Source organism: Symphalangus syndactylus, chromosome 8 (assembly GCF_028878055.3).
Source record: "Symphalangus syndactylus isolate Jambi chromosome 8, NHGRI_mSymSyn1-v2.1_pri, whole genome shotgun sequence".
Taxonomy (NCBI): Eukaryota; Metazoa; Chordata; class Mammalia; order Primates; family Hylobatidae; genus Symphalangus; species Symphalangus syndactylus.
In genome coordinates, this window is record NC_072430.2 from 107,826,042 (window position 1) to 107,849,831 (window position 23,790).

The 23,790-nt window shown below is 37.2% G+C and overlaps 1 protein-coding gene across 50 annotated transcripts in view; it reads left to right on the top strand.

Moving 5' to 3' along the window:
- Positions 1 to 23,790, top strand: part of ABI2 (abl interactor 2) — a 181,992-nt gene that overhangs the window by 58,458 nt on the left and 99,744 nt on the right. For 15 of the 50 annotated variants that reach the window (XM_063644917.1, XM_055290266.2, XM_063644919.1 and 12 more), the window contains 5 exons: positions 6,042 to 6,139; positions 9,649 to 9,795; positions 10,588 to 10,712; positions 11,718 to 11,900; positions 17,498 to 17,656. In XM_063644917.1, coding sequence (XP_063500987.1) covers positions 6,042 to 6,139; positions 9,649 to 9,795; positions 10,588 to 10,712; positions 11,718 to 11,900; positions 17,498 to 17,656 — 712 coding nt within the window. The remainder of the gene's footprint in view (positions 1 to 6,041; positions 6,140 to 9,648; positions 9,796 to 10,587; positions 10,713 to 11,717; positions 11,901 to 17,497; positions 17,657 to 23,790) is intronic. The other 35 variants (XM_055290298.2, XM_055290307.2, XM_055290276.2 and 32 more) reach the window with 7 other exon arrangements.

Below are 23,790 nucleotides of genomic sequence, written 5' to 3' on the forward strand. Positions count from 1 at the left end.
ATTAAAATTGTCACTAATGAAGCTAAACTTAAGTATTTTTAAAATAAGCATATTAGTTTAATCAAAAGTAATAAAAACTTCTGATTTTTAATGTATTATTTCAGTTGAACATCACCCAAGCAGATTCTTTTTTTTTTTTTTTCTTTTTTTTGAGACGGAGTCTTGCTCCATCACCCAGGCTGGAGTGCAGTAGCATGATCTCGGCTCACTGCAACCTCCGCCTCCCGGGTTCAGGCGATTCTCCAGCCTCAGCCTCCCTAGTAGCTGGGATTACAGGCTCCTGCCACCACGCCCGGCTAATTTGTGTACTTTTAGTAGAGACGGGGTTTCACCATATTGGCCAGATTGGTCTCAAACTCCTGACCTTGTGATCTACCCGCTTCAGCCTCCCAAAGTGCTGGGATTACAGGTGTGAGCCACCGTACCCGGCTCAGATTCTTAATAATTAATGAGCAGGGCTTAAGGGTTTTACAACCAGCAAATTAAGAATATAATACTTTTAAAAATTTTGCTTAAGATCTTGAAGATCCATCATTTAGCCCCATGTTTAAAAAATGGACTGTTTTCACTTGAGTACTATTTTTAGCAAGTATTTGTCATTCCTTACAGAAATATGATAGATTCCCCTTATATTTCTAGCTTTCAGGTACAGTTGAAGGTGCACTCTTAAAAGTTTATCCAACACAGCACCTGGAAGAAAAGCTTTATAGTAACATCAACCTTTGAGAGACCCATCTGTTTTTGCCTATAAGTTCCAACCTTAAGCCATCAATTCTGTTTTGACAAAAGCCAGTTGTTAGAATCTGTTTTCAAAATCAAGCAGGAGTTTGTCCATCTTTATTTCTCTTGTTTTCTTCTGCTTTCTTTACCTGTTTCTCTTTCCTCTTACTCCTAATCTTGTATTCCCTTATTCTCTATGTTTTATTATTGGACTCTCGACTCGATAGGCTTTTTTGTCTTTTAACCCTTTTACTAAAACTCTTAACCTCTGTCCTGAATTTATACTCTAATTCCTGGTTTCAGCTTTGATTTTCCTCAGAGGATCTTTTGGTCCTTTTCCTGGTGTCCCTTAGGAATTGAAGTAGGAACATACATCCTCTGAAGAGAGGGATAGAGGTCTCTAGAAAGCCAAATAATTATGTACTAGATGGGACTATAATGGGGAACAAAACTGAACAGAGAATGAGGGCCCAAAGGTGACTGACCTCAGCTTTTTCCCATCCTATTTCACATATAGACACAACCTACACACACTTCCCCTCTTCTATTTGTATATTTAAATTCTCTTTTCTTTTTTTTAAAGAGATGGGATCTTGCTCTGTTGCTCAGGCCAGAGTGCACTGGCATGATAGCTCACTGTATCCTTGGGCTCAAGTGATCCTCCTGCCTCAGCCTCTCAAGTAGCGGGACTACAGCCACTCCTGGCTGTTTGTTTGTTTTTTTTTTTTAAAAGAGATGTGGTCTTGCTGTGTTGCCCAGTCTGGAATCCTGTTCTTTTAAAACTTAACAAGTTTAAGAAATTATTAGGGAAGTTTCATAGAGAAAAACCTGAGCTGGTTTTTCTAACGATTTCTTCCTACGTTGGTATTTCTTTTTTTATTTCTATAGAATCTGTAGACATTGCTTTTTCTTTTTTTTCTTTTTTTTTTTTTTGAGATGGAGTCTCACTCTGTCACCCCAAGCTGGAGTGTAGTAGCGCTATGGCTCACTGCAACCCCTGCCTTCTGGGTTCAAGTGATTCTCCCTGCCTCAGCCTTCCAAGCAGCTGGGATTACAGGCACCTGCCACCATGCCCAGCTAATTTTTGTATTTTTAGTAGAGACAGGGTTTTGCCATGTTGGCCAGGCTGGTCTCCGAACTCCTGACCTCAGGCGATCTGCCCACCTTGGCCTCCCGAAGTGCTGGGATTACAGGCATGAGCCACCATGCGCAGCCAGACATTGCTTTTTATTTTAGGCATGTGAGTCTTATTTATTTCAAAATACCTTTAAAGCAGAGAAATCATTCTATAGACCATTTTGTCTCCTTTTTTTCCCCCACAGGCTCCCTTCTTTTTTTTTTTTTTTTTTTTTTTTTTCCCCACATGCCTTTACTCTTGTACCTAGAGGTCTGGTAGGAGATTAATATATGAGGGGTATACTGCACATAACATTTTAGGATGCGTCTGCCACTGTTCTGTTGTAGTAGGTCATCTGTTAATGGGAGGTTTCATAGCAGAGGTGATGTCTTCTATGAATTAGAGATACTTGGCTGTCCAGGCATGATATTTATAATGAATATTATATCAGTATTCAAGGAAGTATTGAATGTACCAAAGAAGGTAGAGCAGTATAGGTAGGAGCATTGTAGAAAAAGTATTAAGTCACAATAATTGGCTTAATGAGTGGTGCCAGTTGTAGTGATCTCCAAAGCCTGGTCATAAAGGAACTGTTTCTACCTCCGGTGGTATTTGCATTCCTTCATCATAGCCTAGTGGGAAAGTGTTTGAGCTGTGGCCATGCATTAATTTTCATCACCTAAATGAAATATTTCTTCTGTTTTGGAGGTTTCTCTCTGGTAGGGAAAAAGTGGGGACTTTTCCAACTTTTCTTTCTTGTACCTAATACCTGCTTCACTTAGCTCTTGAGATCTTTTCGTTTTATGAAATAAAAAAAATACATAACAAAATTATGATTGGTACCGGCCACCAGAGTATTGTTCTAATTTCCTAAACTGTTGTATGTGCCTGATGATAGTTCTGCTGTGTTTGTAACTTTAAAAAGTATTTCAAGTGAAATTACTATTATGAAGTGGCTGCAGTATTGCTTTGTTTTCCTTGTCTTGAGTTTATGGTATGTGTTCTATCTCTCTCTCTCTCACTCTCGTTAAGTTGCTCTCCATCAGCACATAGAGAATCTCATGTGTTTTGCTACTTGTCAGGAAATGTTTTATCTCTTAAATACTTCTCTCAGAATAGTTGTTTTAGGATCAATCATGATGGCTGTCTAGTAAATATATTTTTATATTTACCAGATTATTTTAGTTCTGAAATATAGTTTAACTTTAATTATGATGTAGATTTTACCTATTATAAAAATTGTTTTGTTTGGCATTTATTTCTGTTCTTCCTTTTCTTCAAATTTGATGGCAGTATTTATATTCTGCATAGCATGTTTATTGCTTTACTTAGCGTAGAAACATTTTTCACAAGGGAAAAGATGCCTTGAGGAAATATTGAAAAACTTTTAATAGAAAGGTAATGAAATATTAGTGAGGTATAAAATTAGATTGTTTGAACATTCTACAGAGACTCTTGTTTCTTAAGTGACTTAGGTTAGTCATTCAATCCCATTAGCCAAACAAATGTACAGTCATTTGATGATTCTACAGATCATAAAATGTACCAAGTTATACTCATAGAAATGTTGGCCAGGCGTGGTGGCTCATGCCTGTAATCCCAGCGCTTTGGGAGGCCGAGATGGGTGGATCACCTGAGGTCAGGAGTTCGAGACCAGCCTGGCCAACATGACGAAACCCCATCTCTATTAAAAATACAAAAAGTAGCTGGGCATAGTGGCACGCCTCTAATCCCAGCTACTCAGGAGGCTGAGGCAGGAGAATCACTTGAACCCAGGAGGTGGAGGTTGTAGTGAGCCGAGATCAGGCCATTGCACTCCAGCCTGGGTGACAGAGCGAGACTGTCTAAAAAAAAAAAAAATAATAATAATAAATGTCCACCAGATTTTAATATAGAGATTGGTTATTTTATGCTATTTTTTTTGGGGGTGGGGGGTAGGTCTGAAGACTTATAGAAGATACTGCAATTTAAACAAAAACACCTTGCATACCAAAACCTAAAACAAATAAAAGTTGGAAAGCTCTTTTCAAATATTTTAGCTATCCCATGTATAGAATAAAATTCTCTCTTAAATTCCTACTCCTTTTCCTTCCTGTTTCTCAGCAAATTGATGTAGTTTTAGTGTTTGGTTCACTTCTCCCTCATCACTTAAAGTAACTTTGGGTTTTATGTTGTTTAAGGTTGAGCTTAAAGGACTTTGGTTACCACTTTAAAAAAATCTTCTGGTTTCAGAAATTAATATATGCAGTTTTAAAAGCTATTCATTATTTGTCATATTACTCCTAAAATTTTCCCCAAATGTGGATTGATTTTTTTAAAAAAACTTTTTCTGGCATCTTCATTTTAAGATACGAGTAGTATACCCTCTGCTTATTAATGAGAGGGAGAGCAACGATAAGTTAATCTTTACTCTTACTTGATAATGTTTGTTTGTTTTTATTGTTCAAAAGCAACTACAAAAGGATTACAGATAAATGCTTCACTTTAAAATATTGACATTTCAAAGGTATCATTTGTCATTAAAGATTGTTTTAACATCACACACAACTTGTTCACTGGGCTATTCATTTGAAGAATTTGTTTCTTGAGATAGTATTTCTTGCCTATTCAAATAACAAGTAGTATTTTAGGATTTTAAACAATTCCACTTAAGCCAGGGTTGGTTTTGATAGCCTCACTTCTCTGTATACAATTATGATTTGCTTTCTTAAAATTTATATTCTGAAGTTACAGTTATAAATATATTCTGATTTCAATGGTATAATGTCTTGCAATTTTATTTAGAAAGTATAATTTGACTACTCTAGCCATATTATTTTTAGAAAAGTTGAGGTCCTTTTTCAAAATATGTTTTGAAGATGGCAATTCAAAATATTAGGGTCTTAAAATAGAATCATATATGAACCTGTGTGGTGAACATTAACCCATTGGTAGTCTCAACTTGAGACTGCATTTGAACTACACTTGTGAGTGATTTTTCTTTGAGATAGCCAGGGCTTTCTGTATAAGTGCTAACATACTCCTTTGGTGACTTCCATTATTCCCAGATTACCCATCTTTCCCACACTTGCATTTTCAGTTGGGGATAGAATAGTGAGAAGAGTTACGGTCCAGCTCTGACTTAGGACTATGTTACATCTTTCTCATGCCTGAATTCACCTTCAGTTTGGGCCTGAGTGGGTCCAATTCCCATTGGAACTAGGACATTGCCTGTGGCCCTTGTGCTGCTCGCAGTTGAATGGGATACCTCAGCCCTAACTTTCTGGTTCAGATGTTTAGGAACATGGCTTGAACTTCTAGCAGTTTTCAGGTAGGTGGTTCCTTCATAAGAAGATACTAACTAAATCGGACTTATAAGGCTGGCCCACAACTTAAAAAACTAATATTTTCTGTATATATTACATGATTTGTCTTTATATTCTCTAGTTACAGTGGATCATATGCATAGTTGCATATTTTTATTCAGGAAATGTATTTTGCTTATGATATGCTTACTAGCTAAAGAAAGTTACTGGCCGGGTGCAGTGGCTCACGCCTGTAATCCCAGCACTTTGGGAGGCCGAGGCTGGCGGATTGCCTGAGCTCAGGAGTTTGAGATCAGCCTGGGCAACACGGTGAAACCCCGTCTCTACTAAAATACAAAAAATTAGCTGGGCGTGGTGGCATGCACCTGTAGTCCCAGCTACTTGGGAGGCTGAGGCAGGAGAATTGCTTGAACCTGGGAGGCAGAGGTTGCAGTGAGCCAAGCTCGTGCCACTGCACTCCAGCCTGGGTGACAGAGCGAGACTCCATCTCAAAAAAAAAAAAAAAGTTATCTCTAAAAATAAGGAATTGCTTAAAAGCATTATTGTTTTTGATTGAGTTACTCTTTATTAAAACTAAAATTTTGTAGTTATTCTATTTAATTTTAATTGAATGTAATATCAAATAGTCTAACCAGTGATCTGTTGGTGTGATGGGCTAATGGCAAATAAAGTCTTTGCATACAAGTTTATAATGATTTGAAAATCTCACGTTAGGAAGAGTCCTTTGAGTACAACTGTAGAATAATAGTAGAGTAGAGATTGCATATGAAATGCATGGCCTCTAATTTTTTCCCTGTATTTAAACCTTCCCTTCCTTTGTTACGTAGTGTAGCATTATTTCCCAAAAGTGCCACTTTGTTTCACTGCATACAAGTTGAGTTTTCCTTAAAATTTTTTAGGTGAGTACCCAGAACATGAAGATGGGTGGGCTGCCGCGTACAACACCTCCAACTCAGAAGCCCCCTAGTCCCCCTATGTCAGGGAAAGGGACACTTGGGTGAGTATATAAGTAGTAATTGAAAACCATTTTATGTAGTATTGTTTAAAAATGAAGCACAACATACATTTAAATTATTTTTTGAATATTTGAAGAGAGACCATTTTCTTTGTAGGATTGTTGTTTGTGTGTATAACTTTCTCTTCTCTTAGGAAACACATTTTTATACTTCAAAAAGATTTGTTGAGGAATTATTTTTCTAGTGAATTTTAAATTTGAGGTAAAATCCTAGCCCAAGTTCATGGTTTATTGTAAATTGCAGTCTAATTTTAATTCCTTTTCTTTCAGAAAATTTATATAGTCTTTTATATTACAGTTTAACTCCAACTATCCTTTTTAAGCTGTGTAGATTATAAAATATTGAGCTTCAGGCCAGGTGTGGTGGCTCATGCCTGTAATCCCCACTTTGAGAGACCAAAGTGGGCAGATCACTTGAGCCCAGGAGTTTAAGACCAGCCTGGGCAATATGGTGAAACCCTGTCTCTATGAAAAATACAAAAATAAGCTGGGTGTGGTGGCACGCACCTGTAGTCCTAGCTACTCGTGAGGCTGAGACAGGAGGATCACCTGAGCCCAGGAGGTTGAGGCTGCAGTGAGCCGTGATCATGCCACTGTGCTGCAGCCTCGGTGGCAGAGTGAGCCCCGTCTCAAAAAAAAAAAAAAAAAAAAAGAATATGGAGCTTTATTTTGGTCCTACAGAGTTGGGCTCTAGATTTGACTTTTGGCAAAAATGGCCAATTAATGGAAAAGCTTGACTTTTTTCTTCTAGAGCATCGTATTATAAACTTGACTTACTGTGATTGAGATTTATGATTAGGTTGGCATTAGTATAGCTCAGAAGCCAGGTGATTAAAATTCTGTTTCAGCTGTGCTGTTACTTTATAATTCCTACATAGTCAGCTGCCAAGAATTCGGTTTTTTCATCTGTAAAAGGGGGGTAATATTTGTCCTCTGTCAATTTTTTAGGGTCACTGTACCACAAATTGGATGTTTAAAAATGTATAAGACAAAGACAAAATGTTTTGACAACCATTGGCTTTATGATATATGCTAAACAAGTTTTTAATTGACAGTCTTGTTTTTGGCTTCCTCAGCACCACCGCCGCCACCACCACCACCACCACCACCACTGCCACCACCACCACCACCACCACCAACAACAAAACAACCACAAACCTTCAAATAACTGAAACCCAATCAAGCACTGAATCAGGATAGGACAAAATGATTTGAGATATAGTGGAGGATAGTGCTGGAAGAGAGATAATAGGACAGTAGGAGACCAAAGAATAAAAATAAATTCTAACCAGGAATAGGATGACTTTATTAGGGGTGGACAAAATAATTCTGCTCAGAGAGAGAGAAAATCTAGTGGATCAAATAAGATTTAAACTTCAAGGTAGAATGTAGATGGCATAGTAGTGTATAATGGTGCCAGGGGTCGGGGTAGAGAGATGAAGAGAAACTCTGTTTTTATTTTCCTATGTAAACATTTACATTTGTATCATGTGTAGTGCCTTATGGATTTTGTTGGGTTTTAAGTCAAGATTGTTAGTAAGATAAGCTACTTAGTCCCTAGAAAGTCCCAGAAAAATGGAACTTTGTGTTGTTTTCAAGTTTTGAATATTTGCTTATATACCAGTGTTTGTTTTCCTTGTATATTAGCAGTGGTTCTGCAGGATCCTTGGGGACCAGAGTTGCTGAGGCCCACTCTGCTAGTTGATGGCTATAACCTGTTTTTCCACATAGTCTTTGCCTAGTCACCACATTTTGTTCCTTTGCTCCTTTTTTTTTAAAAAAATCTTATTTGTATCATTGCCTTCACTCTGTAGTTCTCAAAGAATTTTTACTTGGATGCAACAGAGCTTGTTATTTTTTTGAGACAGAGTCTCTCTGGAGTGCGGTGGTGCAATATTGGCTCACTGCAACCTCTGCCTTCTGTGCCCAGGCAATTCTCTTGCCTCCAGGTGATTCTCCTGCTTCGGCCTCCTGAGTAGCTGGGATTACAGGTGTGCGCCACCATGCCCAGCTAATTTTTGTATTTTTTAGTAGAGATGGGGTTTTGCCGTGTTGGCCAGGCTGGTCTCAAACTCCTGAGCTCAAGTGCTCTGCCCGCCCCGGCCTCCCGAAGTGCTGGGATTACAGGCATGAGCCACTGCACCTGGCCGCAACAAAACATTTTTATTGCCTGGGAAAAATTGTCTGAAAACTAGATGTTGGAGAAATTAATGTTTCCCATTTTATTGTTTAATATTTGCATTATAATTTAAGAGATGCCGGAACTTCCTTTTAGTATTTTAAATCCAAAGTCCTGACATTACTTTTTCCTCTTTTGACCCAAGATTTCATCCAGTGTCCCTTATTTTATTTTTAATTACTAATGTGTATATATATATGTAAGGAGACTTTGAAGGGTAGTAGAGTAAATTGCAAAGTGATCTCATCCAAAATCAGTGATCTATAACTTGAGTGCCCCAGGAGAGCAATAGTTAAAGGAACTCTGGGATCCATACATAAGTCAGTAGAGCAACATCATTTCAGGAAAAGAAAGCTTTTCAATTTTCACATCTTGATCAGTTCTTATTCTTTTAGTGACCAAGATCTCATCTACAATATGTCAATTGACTTTATCATTGTCATAAAGAATTTGGAAACCTAAGTAGAAATGAGAACTAATTTAATAATCACTAATTTCCCCATGTGCATCCTGTTTCCTGTCATATTTCCTTTCTTCCTCTTTTCATCCTCTTTATGAGGAAATTTTGGGAAAAGGCGGGAAATATGTGTTAATAAATCCAGTCTGGCTTGTATTTTACAGTTCAAAGTAAATAATATAGAAAGGCTGTTGTGGTGGTCATTCCCTTCCCCCTACCTTTGTAAATGTTGAACTCTGAGGAGGGAAAGAGAAAAGAGATCAAGGTGAAAGTTGAGGGAGAAAGTGAGAATGGAAGATGAAATTAAAGTGTGTATTTTTGTATACAGGTGTACTTTAATTTCTGTATATTTGGTATATAGAAAGGGAAATGAGTTATTATGGCTAGTATTGATCATCAGTGTGGGGGTTATAGATCCGAAATCTAGATTTGTAGTTCCTGTCTTTGAATATCTTTGGTTAGGGAGAGAAGGGAGAGGAGAATAATTAGTGCATTCATGAAGTACAGTTGGGAGACTTTAATATGATACTAAAAGAATTCCAACTCTTTTAAGAAGAGTAGGGTCTGGGAAACATTGGCTTAAATGGTAGAGAACCTTTGTGCTCTTTGAGAATAAATGAGCAAAATTGCATTAGCACAGGGAAACGAGGTTGGAGACTGAAAAATAACAATATTCACCAAAACCCTAATGGTGGAGAAGTGATACATTAGTAAAGACTGAAATTGGTAGCTGGGTTATGTTAAAACACATTTCCTATCTCTGATTACAAATTGTATCTCACTGCTGGCAACTCTTTGAATTTATTGTGCCGAAACTTGCTTAATCATACAATACATACGCTCTTCTTTTTGTAGGCGGCACTCCCCCTATCGCACACTGGAGCCAGTGCGTCCTCCAGTGGTACCAAATGATTACGTACCTAGCCCAACCCGTAATATGGCTCCCTCGCAGCAGAGCCCTGTGAGGACAGCTTCTGTGAATCAAAGAAATCGAACTTACAGGTATTTTCTCTACCTCAGTGCAAAATGTGATGGTCATAGTACCATAATCTGTTCAGATTACTTCAGGTAAATCTCTCATTTTCCAAGCACTAAGTTCTTTTCCTCACTCTATTCTCCCAAACCTCATCTGATTTCACCTCTCTCTCCTCATGTTCTAATTCAACTTTGAGCAGTCAGGAAGTTGATAAAGAACAGACATCTCAAAGTGCAGACTTCTCTCCAAGTTTTAAGAGTTCAGTTGATCTGGAAAAAAAATTATGGACCAAATGTGGGAAATGTCAGGTTGTTTTTTGGTGGAACTTTACAGATGAAAAACTATACATAATAAAACACTAATATGGGATAGTACATCAAAGTATGATTATTAATTAAAATTACTCAAATCTGTTTAGGAAAATGTGTTTATTTTATTATAATAGAAGTTTCTTCAGATAGGCATTAAACTGGAATATAAAAAGGCAATATTTATTGTTTTAATATGTTAAACCTCAACATTTATCACATTTATGGATAATTTTTTCAAAATGTGGTCAAAACAAGCTTATTGAACTCAGTTTTTCCCTCAACTTTATTAATTAATAAATATACATACATATATATATATACACACACACACACACATTTTTTTTTAACCTGTCACTGACTTGGAGCTCAAGGAAATTTTTTTTTTGAAGCGGAATGCTTTTGAATTACCTTTATTGTAGCTACATTCATCTCAGAAAATGTCGGGAAGTGCTGATGATCTCTTACTGTTTATAAATACTCATGTTTTGGTGGCTCTTATTTCTTTAGCAGCAGTGGGAGTAGTGGAGGGAGCCACCCAAGTAGTCGGAGCAGCAGTCGAGAAAACAGTGGAAGTGGTAGTGTGGGGGTTCCTATTGCTGTTCCTACTCCATCTCCTCCCAGTGTCTTTCCAGGTAAAACATTCATGGTGCCTCGTCTTCACTTTTCTTTTCGAATTTGATTCAATTTGTGATTTAATTATGGTGGGCTTTCTTCGTAATCAGGATTTTTTTTCTTTAGGAATCATAAATATTGGGAAGTCTTTATATATTTGTTATTTGTAAGCAAGTGATTTGTAAGTGTTTGCTCACTTTGCACTTCTCTTTATGCCTTTGGTGATGTGGCTCAGTTGCTGCTTTGAGGTTTCAGATCACACTTTGTTATGAGTTACAAGTTTAATTCCAGCTAGTGTTATGACAGTGCAGTCTTTGGACACAGTGGGAACTCAGTGTGAGAACCATATTAGTAACAAACGATTGGGCAGATATAACAAGTAGTTTTGACAGTTAAATTTAGTGGATGTATTGGAATTTAGTAGTCTCTGAAAATACTACTCTCTTTTCTCTGAAACAGAAAAATCTGCTTATTTGATTTGAGGAGATGCACGCTTAAAACTTAGTTTTAAAAACATGACACAAAATACATTAATAGAATGTTACATACTTAATTTACTTATAGTAACAAGTAGATAATGCCTTTTAAAAATCATAAAGATTTGTGTTTTAAAAAAACTTTTTTTAATCTGATATCTGGAATATGTCTTTTTTGATTTGTGTAACTCAAAATGGAAAACTGTTGTTTTTTAGTGTATTATGTTAGTTTTGTATACTATATACAGAATGTTATGCTAAAAATAACAATACGAAGGGAACACTTTTCTTCTGGAGTAGTGCTTTCAAATAAAAAGGAATGTTTGTTTTTAATGAATTGAAAAAATCTGCACATTACCCTGAGCATCTTGAATTATTTGCTGCTTATATAGTAATCCTTTAACGTAAGTTTTACTCTTTTTTTCAACTCTGTTCTTTTGGTTAGTGTTAAGCACTGAATATCTAACATTAAATACTCTAATACCTTTTCTAATCCTGCCTCATGTGATTGCCTCATTAATGCTGCCTCTTACTCCTCTTTCCCCTCAGCCCCTGCTGTCTCTGCTGGCACTCCTCCCCTTCCTGCTACTTCTGCATCTGCCCCTGCCCCTCTTGTTCCTGCTACTGTCCCTGCCTCCACTGCCCCAGACGCTGCTGCTGGGGGTGCCCAGACGCTTGCTGATGGCTTCACTTCTCCAACTCCCCCTGTTGTTTCTTCCACTCCCCCTACAGGTAAGTATTTGCTTAGTCATTGGCAGGCAGGTCCAGTCATCTGGCTATTCTCTTACTTGCACCTCTGATTTTTGTTTCTTTTTGGTTTGGTTGTAGTTTGTATTAAAAAAAATAAGAATAATGTACTAACCAGAAAGTATGTGACCAAAGATTAGCATTTCCTGAGAAAATTGAGGTAAATTTTCTCATACATTTTTCCAATAGCGTAGCATAAATTTATGTTTTTTTATTGGTTGAATTTCACTTATTAGAGATTTTTAAGTTTAATATGGAGCTACCTTCTATACAGTTTTTGGAAATTATCATTAGAAATATTTTTATTACAGGTTAAGTGATTAACAAAAGTCTATTACAATAATTCTAAGGTATATTTTATAGGAAATATTTGATACAACAAATGGAAAGCCTCTGTAAGTCTATTTTTAACAGAATCTGTTCCTTATTATAGCAGCATTGGAAACTCATAGACAATGGACTTTTAAAGAATTTCAGGTTTATTTAAGTTGGTTGGTGTTTTAAAATTGCAATCTAAAATCTGTTTTGATTGGGGAGGAGATAGACTCAATTGCTACAAAATATATTTGTATGGTTAATGATGCTGGCTAGTAAACAGGTTCTTATCTGCTATAAAATGTATGTGTTTGGACATATATCACTGTATTAGTCTGTTCTCACATGGCTATAAATACCTGAGACTGGGTAATTTATGCAGAAAAGAGCTTTAATTGGCTAACGATTCTTCAGGCAGTACAGGAAGCATGATACTGGCATCTGCTTGGCTTCTGGGGAGGCCTCAGGAAACTTACACTCATAGCCTAAGGCAGGGGGGAAGCAGACTGGTCACATGGCCAGAGTAGGAGCAAGAGGACAAAGCGGGAGGTGCTACACACTCTTAAACAACCAGATCTCATTATTGCAAGAACAGCTCCAAGGGGGATGGTGTTAAACCATGAGAAACCGCCCTTGTGATCCAGTCACCTGTCCCCAGGCCCCACCTCCAACATTGGGGATTACAGTTCAACACAAGATTTGGGCAGGGACACAGATTCAAATCATATCAATCACCATAGTGTTCCACTTGCCAGTGAAGAACTTCATGGCATTTATATTCAGCTTTGCTGTTATACATGTTAAACATATCATATATAAGATCTTTACATGTTTTAAAAGACACTTTTAGCCAAAATGGATTTTGGATGATGTCATATGGGATTCCTTCTATATGACTTTTAAAGAAAAGCTTTCTGCAGTAGATAAATGTAAACATGGGCTGGTTTTTGATCCGAATACAACTGTTAGGCCAAACTAACTAGTTAAGTATAGGAATCTCGTTATGCTCCTGCTTTGATAAAGAATGCATCAGAAAGGACAAATCACCCCCAACTGAGAGTCTATGTTTTAGTAATTAAATATTAATTGAATAACAGGTGCCTGGCTCAGTGTTCACCAAATAAACATTAATTATGTGAGGGGATAATTAACTGTGGTTTTTAAAACAAAAAGCAAGGTAAATGCCTTATTAATAATTTATATTAGGATAGTCTCTTTTATACAGTACCTGAGTTACCAAGCAATTGTTTTTCTTTTTACTAAGGTATAACTTATGTACAGTAAAATTCACCCTTTATACCATATATGTTTGTGAGTTTTGGCAAAGGTGTACTGACATGTAATTGCCACCACAATCAAGATATAGAATAGTCCTGTCATTGCAAAAATTTCCTCCATGCCCCCTTTATAGTCGGTCCTTCCCTTCCACTCCCAGCTCCTGGTAAGCCCTTGATGTGTTTTTTTCTCTAAAGTTGTGCCTTTTTAAGTATAACACATAAATGAAAGCATATAGTATGTAGCTTTTTTGATCTGTTTTTTTTTTGGCCAGATGCATTTGAGAATTACCCATGCTGTTGCATGTTTAAGTATTTCATTACATTTTATTGCTTAGTAGTGTTGTATTGATGGGGATGTATCACAATTTGTTTATCCCTTTCTCAGAGGACATTTAGATTTTTCTAGTTGTGAGTGCTTATGAATAAAGTTCCTATAAACATGTACATACAGGTTTTTTTTTTGTGCACATGGGTTTTTATATCGGGTAAATACCTAGGGAATAGAATTGCTGGGTTATAAGTAAATTTTTAACTTCATAAGAAACTGCCAAGTTGTTTTCCAAAATGGCTGTATAATTTTACACTCCCAGCAGCAATGTGTGAGTTTCCAGTTGCATCCTTGTCAGCACTTGGTGTTGCCTTTTTTAGCTTTAGCCATTTCAATACATGTGTAATGGTTTCTCATTACATGTGTGGTTTGGATTTGCATTTTCTTAGTGACTAATGATATTGAACATTTTTTTCATGTGCTTATTTGCCATGTGTATATCCTCTTTGGTGAAGTATCTGTTCAAATGTTTTGCTCCTTCTCACCTTTTTAATAGGGTTTTTTTTTCTTATCATTGAGTTCTTTTATATTCTAAATATATGTCCTTTATAGATTATGAGTTACAAATATTTTCTTCCATTTTGTGATTCGTTTGCTTATTTTCTGTTATTTGTGGTGGGGGGAACGGGGGCGGGCGGACAGAGTTTCGCTCTTGGCGTCCAGGCTGGAGTGCAATGGCACGATCTTGGCTCACTGCAGTCTCCGCCTCACGGGTTCAAGTGATTCTCCTGCCCAGCCTCCCAAATAGCTGGATTACAGGCACCCACCACCATGCCCAGCTAATTTTTGTATTTTTAGTAGAGATGGGGTTTCACCACGTTGGCCAGGTTGGTCTTGAACTCCTGACCTCAGATGATCTGCCCGCCTCAGCCTCCCAAAGTGCTGGGATTACAGGCGTGAGCCACTGGGTCCAGCCTGTTCATTTATTTTTTTAAATGTTGTATTTCAAATAGCAGAAATTCTTCGTTTTTATTAAGTGTTATTTTTCAAATTTTTTTAAAATGAATTGTGCTTTGGTGGCATATCTAAGAACTCTTTACCTGAAGTCATATAAAGATTTTGTTCTGTGTTTTCTTCTAGAAGTTTTTAGTTTCAGGTTTTATTGTTAGGTTTATGATAATTAGGTATATATATTTTTAAAACCCCAAATGGTAAATCGACTCATTAGTAGTGTGAATAGTGTCTTTTTTTTTTTTTTTTTGAGACAGTGTCTCACTCTGTCGCCCAGGCTGGAATACAGTGGCGATCTCGGCCAACTGGAACCTCCGTTGCCTGGATTCAAGCGATTCTCCTGCCGTATCCTCCTGAGGAGCTGGGATTACAAGCATGAGCCACCACACCCAGCAAATTTTTTGTATTTTTAATGGAGACAAGGTTTCACCGTGGTGGTCAGGCTGGTCTTGAACTCCTGATCTGAAATGATCCACCCTCTTCCACCTCCCATAGTGCTGGGATTAAAGGCCTGAGCCACCACGCCCAGCCCATGTGAGGTTTTAGACTAGATCTAAGTATATAAAATTCATAATGATGTTAATCCAGATGTTTTTAACTTGATCCTAGGTTTGTATTAGTTTGCTATAGATTAATTACTGAAATGCTAATAATTGTATTCAGTGGTTCAAATAACTAAATATGCCTTTTAAGTCATAGTTTATACATTTTCATTTTTATCATGGTTACAGAGGCTTCTCAGTTGATAGTGGATTATGTTTAAGCTTGAGTGCTTAAGTTTTTGATACACATGTAAGATGATTAAATGTTATAACAAGCATTGAGTGCTCTTATAATCCTTATATGACTCCATATGAATCTAAGCTTGATAAACTTTCAGACCTCCTGTAGAGCAATTTTAGTTATGTAAAACTATTTTATAATCATAGACAAGATGAAAAATTGTCAGTGTTTTTTTCCTCTTAATACTTTTAATTAAAATTACCAAGAAGATAGTCTTACATTAAAGTAGAATAAAGATGGTAAGACTCAGCTGAGAAATATGAAGCCTGGAAGAGGATATGACTGCAGTGTTTGATCATGAAGATTTGAACAAATCAAGCATTCATCAAATTCTACATTACATAAGTCTTATCTCACTGTGTTTCAAGTAGTTTATTTTAGAATTTAAAAAATTTCAGGGTAACCTTAGGCACAAATGGATAGATGAGTGTGCCAGGTATCATCTGTTCCTCCAGTCCCCCCTCCTTAATTCTCCCCTCTTCTCCAGTAGGCTGACCTCCATGAAATGCTTCAATTGATTCTTTTGTCCTTTGGCTTCCTGTTGGGTTTAGCAAAAGTGTTTTTATTCTTTTTCACTTATCTCCTCCCTTTCTCCCTTTCTCTTTCTCCTTTCCTTTCCCCTCCGCTATCCTCTTGCCCTCCTCCACCCTCATCTCCTCCTCCTCTAGCTTCCTGTCCCCTTTCTTCTCCACCTGCTTATTTCTCCCCCTCCTCTTCTCTCTTGCCCTCCCCTTCTCCCTTGTCTGCTAGTGTGCTCTCTCATGGGTGCTGTAGTGCTCTGTCTGTAAGAAAAAGTTCTCAGTTTAATGTAGGTGGGAGTGAAGTCAAGGTAAAGTTTAGGGAGTGGATTATATTATTAGGAAATTGATGGATTATGGAATCATGTCTCCAGTTGACATTAGCTGTGGAAGAACTCTCAAGAGAGCAAAGTACAGTGAAATTGATGATAACTATATATGGACTTAGGGATGATATTAAAAATAAGGTATATTTTTACCCTGTTTTTATATCTTAATTTTTTTCATGATTGTTAATTTTTTAGATTTTAATTTTAAGACAAAATAATGTAGCTTTCATGGTAGATTTTTTTGATTAAATGAAATAAATGTTTGATTTGAAATTATGTCATTTAACCTTTTGTTGAAATACTTTATTTTCCTTTAACCAAACTTTTTTGCTACTTTACGTTTATTATTATTTATTATTTTGAAATAAGACTGTGTGTCAAACATTTTTTCTCTTGCTTTCCCAAACATCATTCTTGTCGATTTTAGTTTTCAGCGTTTAGTGGCTATATTTTGGGGGTAGAGTAGATAAATTTTAATTAATTGTGATGATTTTGAAACCCCATCAGATTTTTAATTTAGTGAAATAATCATGTTAATTAGCAAACTATTTATTTATTTTGAGACAGTCTCACTCTGTCACCCAGGCTGGAGTGCAGTGGTGCAATCTCGGCTCACTACAACCTCCGCCTCCTGAGTTCAAGTGATTCTCATGCCTCAGCCTCCCGAGTAGCTGGAATTACAGGCGCACGCCACCATATCTGGCTAATTTTTGTGTTTTTAGTTGAAATGAGGTTTCACCATGTTGGCCAGCCTGGTCTGAAACTCCTGACCTCAAGTGATCTGCCTGCCTTGGCCTCCCAAAGTGCTAGGATTACAGGCATGAGCCACTGCACTCGGCCCTAATTAGTAAACTATTTAGACATAGCTTTCCAAACTTAATCATATTTTTGTTTGCTTTTCCGCTTTTGTACTCTGATACAATATCAGCGAACAATAACTCACCTTGCCTTGTGTATTTCAGATACCAGTTAAACTAGCTGTTATTTTTAATTATTAAGATTTAGGCATTGTACATAAAGTATTTAATGATCTGAGATAATTTTCTTTTAATGACATGTGTGTGTTCTATCTCTTTTTCAGGTCATCCTGTACAGTTCTACAGCATGAATAGGCCTGCCTCTCGCCATACTCCCCCAACAATAGGGGGCTCGTTGCCCTATAGACGCCCTCCTTCCATTACTTCACAAACAAGCCTTCAGAATCAGATGAATGGAGGGCCTTTTTATAGCCAGAATCCAGGTTAGATTTTTTTTTTGCATTCTATAGAATGTATTTAATTAAAAACCTTCAACTACAAAAATCCCTTAATTACAAATAGTGCATGGTAGGTAGTTAGCACCTTTTGTTGAATGACTGGGAGAATGAATGAATTGTAGGTTGTTAATACTGTATCTTTCAGTTCTTTAAAAATAAAATCAGTACGTGATTTCCATGTAAAGTCATACAACTTAATTTTTCTGAGCAGAATTTTTTTGAATATTTTAGTGCTTATTTGCTTTTTAAAATAACATTGTGGTGAATGGTATTTCCTTTTTATTTAATCAGACATCCTTACTTTATAAATAATAAATAATGAAAGTTGGGTGCACATGAACAGAATTTAGAAGTGGCAAAGGAAAAGAGAACATTTTTGAAGCTACTTTGTGCTAAGGAATTATACTAGCTTGTACAACTCTCATACCAAACCCATGGTGGAAAAACTAGGAGTTGTGTAAATTGAATCAGATATAATAATTACACTAAATAATCGGTTGTATCATGCATGCAGAATAACTAATCAGGAACCTATTTAATAATAATTATTTTGTTTGCTCCCCAGAGAGGGCAAGAACAAATATTAGACACCATGGCTATTGTGGACATGGTATGTCAACTTCTTTTTTCTGTATTTTTGCCAGGAAGCCAGTAAGCCTATGTGTGAACACCTCTGATACTGGGTTCAACTCATTCCATTTTTGATAAGCCTTGAATTTTGTGGAGCTGAAGTTTGTCTCTGTGGCTGTGACCTATAGTGATATTCTTTGAAAGAGTCTTGCAGAAGAAATTTGATCCTCCAACATAAACAATTTAAATAATGTTTTAATATTATCTCATTTGATTCTTAGAATCATGTACAAAATAAGATTGGTGATCATTTTCTTATATATCTTATAGGTGAGAAAAATGAGGCTGAGGTGATGGTCAGATTAGGATTTGAATTTAGGTTTTCTGACTCTTAAGTTCCATGTTCTTTCTTTCTGGTTTTCTTTTTTTTTTTTTTTTAAATTGAGATGGAGTCTCGCTCTGTTGCCCAGGATGGAGTGCAGTGGTGTGATCTCTGATCACTGCAACGCCCGCCTCCTGGGTTCAAGAGATTCTCCTGCCTCAGCTTCCTGAGTAGCTGGGATTATAGGCACCCACCACCACACCCAGCTAATTTTTGTATTTTGTTGTAGAGACAGGGTTTCACTATGTTGGCCAGGCTGGTCTGAAACTCATGACCTTAAGTGTTTCACCCACCTCAGCCTCCCAAAGTGCTGGAATTACAGGCGTGAGTCACCATGCCTGGCCTAAGTTCATGTTCTTTCTATTGTCCTACCTACATATTTAAAAAATCTTTCTCTTATCCTCCCAAGTCTTCTCTTGTTTGGAGGGGAAGGCGGATGAAAGGATGTGATATAAAGTGCATGAAAGCCTGAGACCTTGTCAGTCTTTTATACAGTTACATCCTGGAATATTGCTCAGGAACTGTTTGTTGAATGCCAAATGAATCCCTTGTTTATTTATCCAAATCCCTTCACTGTTCTGGGTCCCTCTTGTAAATTAAATGCTGTATTTGTAGTCCATCCAGTGCAAACCATAGTGTGAATACCAGCTGCCTTAATTGATATATACTTCTCTTCTTTTATCACATTTAGTGTTTTTGGCTCTGCCATTCTTTTTAAATCATTCTGAACTTAAATTTTGACAGAACTGCCCTTTTTATACATTTGCCTTTTAAACCACATTTTCAAACTTACATTTGTTCAGGAGCACGGGATTACAGGTACCTGCCACCACACCTGGCTAATTTTTGTTTTGTTTTGTTTTGAGACAAAGTCTTGCTCTGTCACCCAGGCTGGAGTGCAGTGGTACAATCTCGGCTCATTGCAACCTCTGCCTCCCGGGTTCAAGCGATTCTTCTGCCTCAGTCTCCCAAGTAGCAGGGATTCAGGCGCCTGCCACTATGCCCAGCTAATTTTTGTATTTTTAGTAGAGACAGGGTTTCACCATATTGGCCAAGCTGGTCTTGAACTCCTGACCTCAAGTCATCCACTTGCCTTGGCCTCCCAAAGTGCTGAGATTACAGGCGTGAGCCACCGCACCCGGCCTATACAGGGATAGTTCATGCTTTGTTCGTGTATGCTCCAAAATAGTCCTATGAGAACCCTGTAGGTAGAATTTATTTGAAGGCTGTTTAAGCACATATTTAAATGTATTTTATAATACATACTTCAATAGTTTCTTTGTAAATCTGATTTTCAAATGCTTGAAAGTATATGTTAAAGTAAAAATATCCCCACTTTATGGAATGATTTTAATGAAAAGTATTTTTCTCACTCATGGAAGTAAGGTGAATTGGGATTGTTAGGCTTTCTGCGTAATGTGAGTCAATTTAGTTGCGCTTTTTTGTTTTTCTGTACTCTGCTCTATTAAGTTCTGCCTTTCATCTCCAGGGATTTGATGACTGTTTAAAGTGGGTGGCCACAGCATTTTTAGTTGGTTAATCAGAGTACTTTTTGTAAACTAATTTTTTTTTAACGAAACCATTTTCTTGGAAAAGCTCTTTTTGCAAGACTTAATGATTTGTGAATCAGTGTTATAAGGCTGTTAGATGTACTTTTATTTTATATTCATTACAATATTATTTATGAGTCAAGCGCTGTGGCAGGTGCCTGCAGTCCCAGCTACTCAGGAGGCTGAGGCAGAAGGATTGGTTGAGCCTAGGAGATGGAAATTTCAGTGGGCCGAGATTGTGCCACTGTACTCCATCCTGGGCAACAGAGTGAGACCCTGTCTCAAAAAAAATAATTATGTAAGTCTCCTGTATTACTCCCACTGGCTCTGCAATTGTCCCTATTTTTTTCATATTTACAGTGAGAATATTTGTTGTGCTTTCTCAAGTAACCAATTCTCTGATTTAACAAAAATGATCTGAAGTGTGTGTTTTATGAGCTTCTCTTTTTTTTTTTTTTTTTTTTTGGGTAATTGGAGTCTTGCTGTGGTTGCATGCTTCTGAGGAAGTGAGCTGACAATCTTTGGAAGGTTTCATGTGAATATAAATTCAGTGGGGTTCTGTGAGGTGTAAACCTAGCAGTGCTGTTACTATATTTGTTAATGTACAATTTGATCTGAGTTTGAAAAAGGGCAGTTATAACATAGGAGTTAAAATATGGAACACCTAGTGTCTAGTGCCAAGTCTTAGGAGCACAATAATTGTTTTTTCATGAGATTATTTCAGAAACAAGTTATTGAAAGGAACCCTTTGATCAGGGCATAACTGAAATCCCTTTGGTTCTCATTATTTCTTAATCTAATCCAGCCAATGAAATAGGAATACCAATTTATCATTCATCTTGCCAGTGGTAAGGGGGGGGTCATAGAAACACATAGGGCTAATTATGAGTTAACAGTCTCTACTTTAAATGTAAATATGAAGCACCTTGGTGGTCAAGAAGAATATACATATATCTACATGTGAGTATGTTTACATATACTTACATAAGCCTTGTTTGTTAAGGAATCAGTAATGTAGCATGTAAGTATTGAAGCCTTTAGGAGAAAGTAGCCTGTATTTTACTGCTCATATTTTCTTAAAAGCTTTTGAAAAAGTCTAGTTCATAAAGTGAATGTTGGTTCCAAGAGAGGTATCTATATATAGTCCTATGAGATATAGGAGTTTCTGAATGGGTATGCTGTTTCACAAAGAGAAAGTGTCAGGCTTAATAATCCCTGAGTGGTTTTAAAAGTGACTAAAAAAATAGAAAACAATGTTGGGATGGTGCTATTCCAAAATAAAAAGCCATTTCACATATTCTCTAAATGATTTGTGAAGTTACAGCATCGCCATAAATGTCTAAAACGTCTAGAAGAATACTGATGTGATGGGGCTTTAGCAAAGTATAAATACAGAGCAGGAGCAGGAAGATTTTTTTTTTTTTCCAAAGTCTTGCTTTGTTTTCCAGGCTGGAGTGCAGTGGCACAGTCTTGGCTCACTGCAACCTCTGCCTCCTGGGTTCAAGCGATTCTCCTGCCTCAGCCTCCCGAGTAGTTGGAACTACGGGTGCATGCCACCACGCCCGGCTCTTTTTTTTTTTTTTTAATAGAGACAAGCTTTCACCAGGTTGGCCAGGCTGGTCTCCGACTCCTGACCTCAAGTGATCCAGTTCATCTGGGGTTACAAAGGTCACCCCAAATTCTACTTTTCTCCAGGGCAAACCTTTAACAAGGTGGTCAAAATTAATTCAGATACCACATCCTTTTCTTTTTGGACCATGTAAGATCTCATCTGACTAGAATGTCTGTGAGCCAGAATATACTGTCTTTCTTGGAGTTGAGCTGAAAAGAAACCATTCTAAGAGAATTTAAGCAGAATTTTGAGCAAAGAATTGTTGCAATATTCATTTCTAATCCTAGTCATTTTGTTACTGCCTTGGCCTCCCAAAGGGCTGGGATTACAGGTGTGAGCCACCATGTCCAGCCTGAATTCACTTTTACATACCTCTTGTTCTAAGTTGGTATTCGTGTTTAGAAAATACTACACTTATACATTGTTTATTTCCTTCACTGGGAGAAAAACATAAGCATCTCAACTCTCATGGGCTATATAATATATGTATCTCCTCTAAATGTGATGTTCAGTAATGACTTTAGAAGTAGTTTTTAGAGTGCTTATTTTGTCTAATATTCTCAGAGTATTTATAAAGCTGTAAAAATAAGATGTAAAAGCTTAGTTTTACTTTTCCAAACTTTTTGAATTGGACATTTAAAATACAAGCTTCATTGATGCTTCAAAGGGCTTTATAAATAACCAGGAAGGTTGTACTTGGAAAGTCTGTACATTTCATCAGCACAGACTCATCATTTAGGTTTGGATTGCTTGGAAAGCCTTTTACTGTTTATATCTAAACATTCTTGTATATTGTGAAAATTACATAACAATCTAAGTTTGGAGATCTTTTGGTGGTTATTGGGAAAGAGTCTTGTCTTATGAGGAATCATTTTAGCTAAATGAAATGAAAACAAGTTTGCTTCCTGCTCTTCTTTGCCTGTTCACAAAATGACTAGGATTAGAACTGAATATTGCAACAATTCTTTCCTCAAAATTCTGCTTAAATTCACTTAAAATGGTTTGTTTTCAGCTCAACTCCAAGAAAGACAGTATATTCTGGCTCACAGACATTCTTGTCAGATGAAATCTTACATGGTCCAAAAAGAAAATGATGTGGTATCTGAATTAATTTGGACCACCTTGTTAAAGGTTTGTCCTGGAGAAAAGTAGAATTTGGGATAACCCCAGACGGAACTGAATTTTTGAACATGCCTTAGACTAGCTTTGAAAAAAGTCTTAAGTTGTTACCAAGTCATTCTTTTAAGGAAGAACTGCCATTGATCTTTCCCTGGCTGCTGGTGGACTTCTTTTTTTTTTTTGAGATGGAGTTTTGCTCTTGTTGCCCAGACTGGAGTGCAATGGCATGATCTCGGCTCACTGCAACCTCTACCTCCTGGGTTCAAGTGATTCTCCTGGCTCAGCCTCCCAAGTAGCTGGGATTATAGGCACCTGCTACCACGCCTGGCTAATTTTTGTATTTTTAGTAGAGACGGGGTTTCACCATGTTGGCCAGGCTGATCTCAAACTCCTGACCTCAGGTGATGCGCCCCCCTCGGCCTTCCAAACTGATGGGATTACAGGCATGAGCCACCGTGCCTGGCTGCTGGTGTACTTCTTAAAACCACTATGGCTTCAGATTTTCACTTTCAGAAGTAGAAAGGAAATAAGCATATTCATCTTAAAAAAAAGAAAACAACCTCAGTCTACCCACAAAAAGACTGCTGTAGGTTAAGCACCTAATCATTCTTTTTTTAGCTGAGTACCAAAAGGTCATTTTTTATATTTGTTAGAGAAACAGTGACTGAAGTGGGAAATTTCCCACTTTTCTGTTACACAGAAGGTTAGGATACATGCCAACAGAAGAGGAGCATTTCATCTTGGATGTGAACACGTGCCTTGTCTCTGCTCTTCTAGTGCCAGTTGCTGCCTGCTACTGTTTCTCAGTTTTATCTTTTTTTTCTGTGCCCCTTCTCTTTTCACTGTCTTCTGCTTACCCTTGGAAACAATATTATGAACATACCAA